The sequence below is a fragment of the Protopterus annectens genome, chromosome 14.part0 (genome assembly GCF_019279795.1).
Source record: "Protopterus annectens isolate FY-2018-M chromosome 14.part0, PAN1.0, whole genome shotgun sequence".
NCBI lineage: Eukaryota > Metazoa > Chordata > Ceratodontiformes > Protopteridae > Protopterus > Protopterus annectens.
Genome location: NC_056748.1, coordinates 851,949,302 through 851,958,862, shown reverse-complemented (window position 1 = coordinate 851,958,862; position 9,561 = coordinate 851,949,302). Strand labels below are relative to the sequence as shown.

The 9,561-nt window shown below is 38.6% G+C and overlaps 1 protein-coding gene across 1 annotated transcript in view; it reads left to right on the top strand.

The window, feature by feature from the left end:
* The first annotated feature begins 6,601 nt into the window (after nucleotides 1-6,601).
* PCBD1 (pterin-4 alpha-carbinolamine dehydratase 1) overlaps nucleotides 6,602-9,561 on the top strand; it is a 195,465-nt gene continuing 192,505 nt past the window's right edge. Inside the window, exon 1 of the mRNA XM_044056609.1 lies at nucleotides 6,602-6,696. Coding sequence (XP_043912544.1) covers nucleotides 6,634-6,696 — 63 coding nt within the window. The 5' untranslated portion in view covers nucleotides 6,602-6,633. The remainder of the gene's footprint in view (nucleotides 6,697-9,561) is intronic.

Sequence of the window (9,561 nt, the reverse complement as noted above, 5' to 3'; positions counted from 1 at the left end):
ATAAGCGGGTTTGGACTGGTTTGCGCGAGGGTAAGCAATACTAACCTCCGGTTACAGCTTCTTACACTCAGTTAGCTTCTGCATTGCTTAACCAGTGTAGGCATTGCTTACCACCATGCAAACTGGCTTAGACCCACTTACTGCTACTTAAATGTGCTTATTCCTGCTTACCCCTGTGCTAATTTATTTATTTATTTTACATTTGTTGACTGGGAAAATCTGACTGGATGCTTGTCCATTTTCAGCGGAGGCCTGGGGAGAAAAGCTCCACAGTAAAAATCAGCTAATCATTACAAATAATACAGAGGTGTTCACTTTCATAGAGAGTAACAGACTTAACATAGCCAAGAACATATTATTCATGCTTAGTTTAAGTTAACATATAGGTATTATTCATGCTTAGTTCAAGTTTATATGTTAGTTATGAAGGTTGACAAAGGTCAGTTTAAGGTGAAGTTAGATTCAAGTTTAACAGTTCTGGATAGGATACACTCAAGTATTCAGGTTAAGATTTAATTATTCCATACTTGTGTGGAAGAAAATAGTGAAGGAGTAGGTAGGTAGATAGGTAGAGGGGGAGAAATTGTAACTTTCTATTAGGTAGTGGGAATAATTGGTAGGGGAGCAATAGGGAAGGTTTAAAGGATGTTGGGATATGTATGCAAGGCAGGAAAAAGAGATGTTAGTTTCAGAAGTTGATGTAGGGGTATAGAGTGTAAGGTGGGGGGGGGGATTTAGCCAGGTGGTGAGCATGTGCAGATCCAAGAGTGCTTGAGGTGTTCATTCAAGTGTTTTTAAATGTGTCCTTTGAGACAGCTGAGGTAATAGATGTGGGTAGGGAGTTCCAGATTTTGCCAATATAGTTGGGGAAGAGGGTGTCACTTAATTTTAACTTTAAATTTTAAAAGAAAAGAAAAAAGGGGTTGATAGGTAAGTGGTGATAAAAGGGGCACAAAGAGGGAAAGACAGTAGGGGAAATAGCCAGGGATGTGCAGGAAGGCTGAAGGGAAAGTCCATAGCTGGCCATTTCTTCTACAGCAACGGCTGTGCATATTAACTGAATTTTGAGGTAGATTTGGACACTCAAGCCCCTGGGTGGGGGTGAGGACAACAATAATAAGTTGTGATGCCAGTTAGACTGGATTACATGCCTACAGGAGGGGAGCTGCAACCATGTGTTATTTGGTGTTATCTAGTGGGTTTTGCAACAACAAAATTGGTTATAACGGGCTTTGCCATCTAAAATAGACTGTACTGCAGTGGGACTCAAACCGGGAATGCCTGCTTGTTAGGCGACTGCTCTGCCCAATTCACACTATTGCTTACATCCATAGAACCGCTCCATCCAACACCTGCACGCCTCAACCCAGAATTTCATACCCATCGTTCCCCCCCTGCTCCTCCTCCGCAGCAATCATTTTTTCTCTGGGTGCAGGTCGGTTCTAACCACACCACTACACACTGCCCACTCTCCACCTCTCAGGACCCATCATGTACATTGTCTCGACCCATGGATCATCAGGCTTTTCCAACCTTGTAGTCTGAGAACATACGTGTCCTGCCTTGACGAATCTTTGTAAAGACGGAAATCCAAATACCCTAGAATTTTTGGGTTGTCCCGCAAGGGATGTTCTTGTCTTTGTTTCTAGATTAGACTTAGCAGGTCCACAATGTTTCCCCCACTGGCTGTATCTTGCCTGTGGTTTGGGAAGTAGTGTGTTTACTTTTTTGTGTGTTTGTTTGTATGTTTCACCTGTTTGACTGGAGGGGGGATATCGGTACATGTAACATGTATGTTGATTGAGCCCCCTCACCCCCACTGGTGGTGCCTGTGGTCATATATGTCATTCTTATGTGCTGTATCATATCATAGATACATATCTGTGTATATACACACACAAATATATATATATATATATATATATATGTATGTGTGTGTGTGTGTGTGTGTGTGTGTGTGTGTGTGTGTATATATATATATATATATATATATATATATATATATATATATATATATATATATATATTGCTGTATATATATCTGAGATATAGATGCATGGATGTCTGCATGTGTATATATCTATATGTGTATATTTATATATATATATATATATATATATATATATATATATATATGTGTGTGTGTGTGTGTGTGTGTGTGTGTGTGTGTGTGTGTGTGTGTGTATATATATATATATATATATATATATATATATATATATATAGGGTCTATATTAGATCAGTGAATGCTTAAAAAAGCAAATGCTGATTGATCGAACTTATGTAAGCGAAAGCTTACAATCTCGAACTGTCAGAACAGCGATTTTTTTTTTCCTAGGGAAAAAAAATCGCTGATCCAAAACACATACACACAACACAAGCACACCAAACAAACAGCAATCCACACACATACACCTAAAATCTGACACCTAACCCTACACTAAACTATACGCACACCACTAACTATCCACTTACCTTAACTCAAACCCTAACCCTAAGGTCCGTCACTATCGCACACTCACCTCACCCGTTCCCTAAGCCTAACTCTCCTAACCCGCCCTAACCCTCACGTCCACACAATCGCACACATACCTAACCCGCACCCTAACCCTAACTCACCTAACCCGCCCTAACACTCACATCCTCGCAATCGCACACTTACCTGAACCTGACCCGTAATTTTCCGCCACAGCACTGAAAATACCGAAGCAACAGAAACGGACAACCGAATTCTTTCCCTAGGAAAAAATTTGGGTTTCTGTTGCTTCGATATTTTAAACTTTCGCTTACATAAGTTCATCAATCAGCATTCGCTTTTTTAAGCGTTCGCTGATCTAATATAGACCCTATATATATATATATATATATATATATATATATATATATATATATATATATATATATATATATATATACACACACATATGTAATACAGAGTGGGAGAGGTATATATCTATTTAGTTTTATATATATATATATATATATATATATATACACACACACACACACACACACACACACACACACACACACACACACACACACACACACACACACACACACACACACACACACACACATCTACATGTATAGCTACATGTCCTGTAATGCTGAATGGTATTGCTGGATGCTATGTTTGTGAAAACGTTAAGGTTATGTATATTTGCCATGGCTTAGTGGTAAATCACTTTGTATATGGTGTGCAGGGTCCTTGGTTCGTGCCTTGCAGAGGCTATTTATTTTGTTGCTTGGCAAAACACGGGCCTTTGGAAACTGAGTGATTAAGGCAGTTTAAAGCAGTCGTAAGCGGGTGTGTGAATGTTTGCATGGAGGTAAGCACTAATACTTCTGGTCACAGTTTCTTCTACTCTGTTAGCTTCCATATTGCTTAATCTGTGTAGGCAGTGCTTACCCCCATGCAGACGCACTTAAACACGCTTACTAGTGCTTACATATGCTTAGTACTGCTTATTTGTGCTTAAACCTGCTTAGTAGTGCCTTATTCATTATGACACTGACACTTCACATGTGCATTTCCTGCAGTACTCTAGTTCATAATTATGTTATTTAGTGGGTTTCGCAACAACAAAAGTGGTTATAACGTGCTTTGCCATGTAAAATTGACTGTGCTACAGTGGGACTCGAACTGGGAATGCCTGCTCGTTAGGCGAATACTCTGCCCAATTCACACTACTGCCTACATCCATAAAGTGGTCTGATTAGAACCGCTCCTTCCAACACTGGCTGCCTCGACCCATAATTTCATACCCATCGGTCCCCCCCTGCCCCGCCTCCACAGCAATCATCCTTTCTCTGGGTGCAGGTCGGGTCTAACCACACCACTACACACTGCCCACTCTCCACTTCTCAGGACCCATCATGTACATTCTCTCACCCCATGGATCATCAGGCTTTCCCAACCTTGTAGTCTGAGAACATATGTGCCCTGCCTTGACGAATTGGTGTAATGATGGGAATCCGAAGATGCTATAATTTTTGGGTTGTCCCACAAGGGATGTTCCTGTCTTTGTTTCTAGATTAGACTTAGCGGGTCCACAATATTTCTCCCACTGGTAGTATCCTGCCTGTGGTTTGGGAAGCAGTGGTTTGTTTACTTTGTTTGTATGTTCCACCCGTTTGGCTGTGGGGGGATATTGGTACGTGTAACACATATGTTGATCGGGACCTCTCAACCCCATTGGCGGTGCCTGTGGTCATATATGTCATTCTTATGTGCTGTATCATATCATGGATATATATCGTGTGTGTGTGTGTGTGTGTGTGTTATATATATATATATATATATATATATATATATATATATGTATATGTATGCATACATATATATATATATATTGCTGTATATATATACATATATATATATATATATATATATATATATATATATATATATATGTATATATATATATATATATATAAAACAACATATAGATTTATGGATGTCTGCATATGTATATATCTATATATGGATATTTATATATATGTATATATATATATATGTATATATATATATATATATATATATATATATATATATATATATATATATATATATATATATATATATATATATAATACAGAGTGGGAGAGGTATATATCTGTTTAGTTTATTTATATATATATATATATATATATATATATATATATACACTCACACATAGATCTACATATTTAGCTACATGTCCTGTAATGTTGACTGGTATTGCTGGATGCTATGTTTGTGGAAACGTCAGGGTTATGTATATCGGCGGTGGCTTAGTGGTAAATCACATTGGCTATGGTGTGCAGGCTCTTGGGTTTGAGCCTTGCAGGGACTGTTTAATTTGTTGCTGGCCAGAACAAGGCCCATTGGACACGGAGTGGTTGAAGCACTTTTACACGGTTGCCAGCGGGTTTGCGAGATGGTAAGCACTGCTAACTTCTGGTGACATCCGCTTACACATGGTTAGCCTCACTATTGCTTACTCTGTGTAAGCACTGCTTACCGTTGTGCAAACAGACTTGCACCTGCTTACTCATGCTTATTTATCTTTACTACTGCTATATTTTAGACAGTAATAGTGGGTTATCATTCATTACACAGCTTAATACTCCAGTTCACACATATATGTTACTTATTAGGTTATACAACTAAATATATTAATCATAACAGTGATTTGACATGGAAATAGAATGTACTGCAGTGCGACTCGAACCGGGATTGACCGCTCGTGAGGCGAACGCTCTGCCCACTACAATATTGCTGTACTGCTTCATTTGCACATATCTTGCTTTTTATCCTCCTTTTGCTATTTCAGCTACATTAACTGTAGCTAAGTGATGGGCACACCCGCGCACCTATGGTTAGCTTTACTCGGATTTTTAAAAGAAATGAAAGGGTTTCTTCTTTTAATTTATATGTCCTGTTACTGTTGTACACATGGGGGTCCATTGGTGGGGTTATGAGGACACCTATGAGCGATCTCGGTCATTTCTTAACAGCTTCTGCTGTTCTACATTGCAGGGGTGTGTTTATTCCAAGAGCTCTGCTCTCAGACACACCCCCTGCACTCGTACACGCTCTGTGTAAGCCTAGGAGCTCGGCCAGCACACCTTCATTACTATGCATGGCACACTGCCATCCTGCTCCTAAACGGGTGCTTCCATGCAGGACTAAGCTAGTCCTGCACGGGAGGTTAGTGAATCTGGGGGATATTCTAAATTTGCTAGTAGATTTCCTTTACCTATAGTTTTCTGGCTGCAATGGAGAGAAAATGCATAATTTCTAAATCCAGAATAAGAATTTGTCTATTTTTCATCTGATACTTTTGATATGAAGGAGCCGTGGTGGTGCAGCGGTAGCGTTGTTGCCTCACAGCAAGAGGTTCTTCCGTTCGATTCTCGGCTGGAGTGCGGGGAGTACCTTCTGTGTGGAGTCTGCGTGTCCTCCCCACGGTTGGATGGGCTTTCGAAAGACATGCGTAAATGGGCATGCCTTCCTTGAAGGTTGGACATCGAGCTGGCACCTCGGCGTTCGTTAAAATCTACTGCTAATCATTAGTGGACCGGAGTTCTGGTGTGGTGACCCCTAACCGGGAAAAGCCGAAAGACAAACAACAACAGCAACAGCTTTTGATATGAAGGACAGTAATTTAATGCAACAGCATAAACCTAATTAAAACACCAGGCAGCACAATTCTATTAAAATTATGAGCCCCAATAACACATTTAACAATAAAATTTAATTTCACAGAGCTTTCTGGAACATGATTTTGTGTCAGATATTGGTTATTCACCTAGTCTGCTTGCAGAATAGTTGGAGTGGGGCCAGATCCTTCACTGACTGTTAATAAGTAAACAAGTGTTACATTTGAAAAACTGTCAAGTTAATGTGCTACAAATAAAGCAAGTGAAAAGAGATTCACTAAAAAAAGTAGTGAAAAACTGTGTTCTGCTTTGTTTTTTTAGTTCAGTATATTGTAATAAAAATATTTTTATTACAATGCATGAGCTAAGAAAGGAATCAAAATAGAACATATGTCTTTAAAGCATACAAGTGCAGTTTTTTTTATCCGAGCCTGTTAGCTAGGGAGGAGGGACTTGGGATTAGCTGAGAGCTCTGGCACTGTGCTGATGAGTCACATCTCTGTTGACACTTCTCTGTGGTCTAACGAAAGGGTACGGGCAAAGAACATGGTAAGCTACACTTTATTTATAAAACAATCAGAGAATGGATTATTGTATGCTTATAACAAAATCTCTTTTACTGCTTCTTTCATACACTTTAACTTCACCCCCCTCCCTCATTCACCATTCAAGATTTTGTTTGTGGATTTTTATAAATGGCTTTCTAAAAAGATTATTAGAAAAGAGTGAATCCCTATTTTTATTACATTCCCTGCATGGTAATGTGCATATGCTTTTAGATGTAAAATGTGTTTCTTCTTATGTGCTGGAACCACTGAAAATGATACATTTTTAATATGCAATAAGAGGGGAGGTAGAGAACTCAGTAATAGCAGCCTTTGCAGTTAACTGATGATAAAAATGTTTATTATACAGGTTGTACAGGACCAAGATAGAAACTGAGATAGTTTAATATGTATGTGTTTTGGGTGTGTGAACTACACAGTTCTGGTTAGATTCAGTGTCATATTCTGCTTTGTCTTTGATGATTTGGAGGTTTCTTTATGTTCAAGACAAATTTGAACATTTGTACCAGCAAAAGAATGCTGCCTGTGGGACGGACACAATGCTGAAGAAGATGTTTGTAACTAGCAGTACTAGTAGAGTTGAAACAGAATGGAGTAAAGCAGTTTATGAATACTGAAGGCACAGTTAGGGGGTCATAAAATCATGTTCTAATCTGAAACAGCTGTTTGGGGGAAGTGGTTGTTTCTTTGATGTGCAACTGGATAGTCTGTTTATGATTTATACACACATGCGTGTGCACACACACACACACACACACACACACATATATGCACATGTACACTGATGATATTTCCTGTTAGTTTAAAAGGTCCTTTCACAGTACCTTCAAATGATGGTTAAAAATCTTTTGAGTTTAAAAAGTTATTTGCCTTCTAAGTCTGCCTCTAATCTGCTGCCTCAAAGAGATAACCTCTGATTAATTTTCATTATTTAAACAAAAACTTCCTTCAAAACTAATGCATTTCAGTTCTATGCCACAAATAAAGCTGTTGACGCAGTACTGTTATTTATTCATTTATTTGTGACTGTGATGAAGTCCGGATCCTACTGTACCATTTTCGGGCTCATTTCTTATATTTTTGGCATTATCGTTACCCAGTCATACCCTGTCCTTCTGACTACCCATATAGTTCTGTTCTAATGTATGAGGTATAACACAGAATGTTATGCCTCTCAAATACCAATGAGTTTCTTTCATCCCTCAGGCCTAACTTCGAGTCTCTTGTTCATCATTCACCTATACTATGTGGCTCAGCAAATTGGTTAAGAAGAGCAAAGCTTTTAAGTCAGTGGTAGGGAGAAACAATTGAGTTTATTGTTTTTTATCTTGTTCAAGGAAAAAATAAATAAGTTTCAGACTCATGCTGTGAGCAGAAAGGTGGCTGCTGCCACTGTAGTACCATGTCATGCTTTTGTTTGTTATGTACATGTTTTAATCAGGTGTGTCTCATTTTTCATTAGTTTGCTTTTTGTAGCAGTGGAAGCTCTGTTGGGCTTTCTGTTTATTACACAAATTGTAAATGAGCAGTGACATTTTGAAGATACTTCGGACTGAGATATGCAATGTTATTTTGATTAGAAAGGCAACAGGGACTGTTGCAAGCTTAGATTGTAGACCAAAGACCATCTTTCTAACTCAGTTAAATATTACTTTCCTAAGGCTGCATTACCTCAGTAAATAAGTATTTGATTCTACCTCATTATGAAATCGGAAATCTGAACTGTTATTATTTAAACAGACAAACTAAAGTGTTTTAAGTCTTTTTATTTAAACAAAAGACAAACAGTTTAACCAAAGTACTTGCCATTCTTTGTCAGTGACCCAACAGGAAGTGCTGTGTTTTGATTTTTAATGAGCATTACTATGTAGGCAGTAGACCGCGGTGGTGGTGCTGCGGTAGCATTGTCGCCTCACATTAAAACACTGTCCAGTTCGATTCTCAGCTAGAGCGTCTTCTGCGTGGAGACATGCGTGAATGGGCGTACCTTCGTTGAAGGTTGTGCATCAGGCCTGGCAAGCCAGTACATAAAAATCAACTGCCAATCATTAGCGAACCGGAGTTCTGCTATGGCGACCCCTAACCAGGAAAAGCCGAAAGACACAAACAAACTATGTAGGCAGTGCTGTAAAACAGAAGCATGACTACAAGAGAGCAACAAGAACAACATAGCGTATTGTTATTAACTGAGGATATGTTTGCTTGAGTATGTCACGGCATAGACTGCGAACTTTACTATTCAACAGTGTAATGTATGAACGTATAACTTGCAAGCGGTTAGCAACACACATTAGTATAGTTCATAGTTCATAGGTTAGTACTAAGCTAACTGCCATTGCAAGCCATTTTAAGCCTAGCTAATTATCCCTTGCGAGACTCAAACCCTGCGCCTTGTGTTTATAAGGCAAACACCTTAACCATTAGGCCACCCTCCCAGATTTCTTTGGCTTAGAAGTTGAGAGGCATGCTCATAAACACAGGGTAACTCGAAAAAGTCAGAATTTTTCACCCATATAGAACCTCTTTATGATCCAAGCTTCTTGGACTTTCAAGTTTAATTAACTACAGGTTAATTAACAAACTGAAAAAGCTGAGACAATGGAGCTTGACTTCTGGCTTGCACCACATTACATTATTTTGAAAAAGGCAGAATGTGTTAACCTGACAGATATTTATTAAAAATGTAATTTCTTTTTTTGGTTTACTATAAAATGCATTGTAAGGCTAAATAATATGTGTTAATGATGAAAGCAGTACTGCAAAAAGTACTTAACTTTTTTGTAGCTCACACCGTCTTATAATGAACCATTGCTGAAGTGTTATATGCTGATCAATAGTAGCAGCCAGA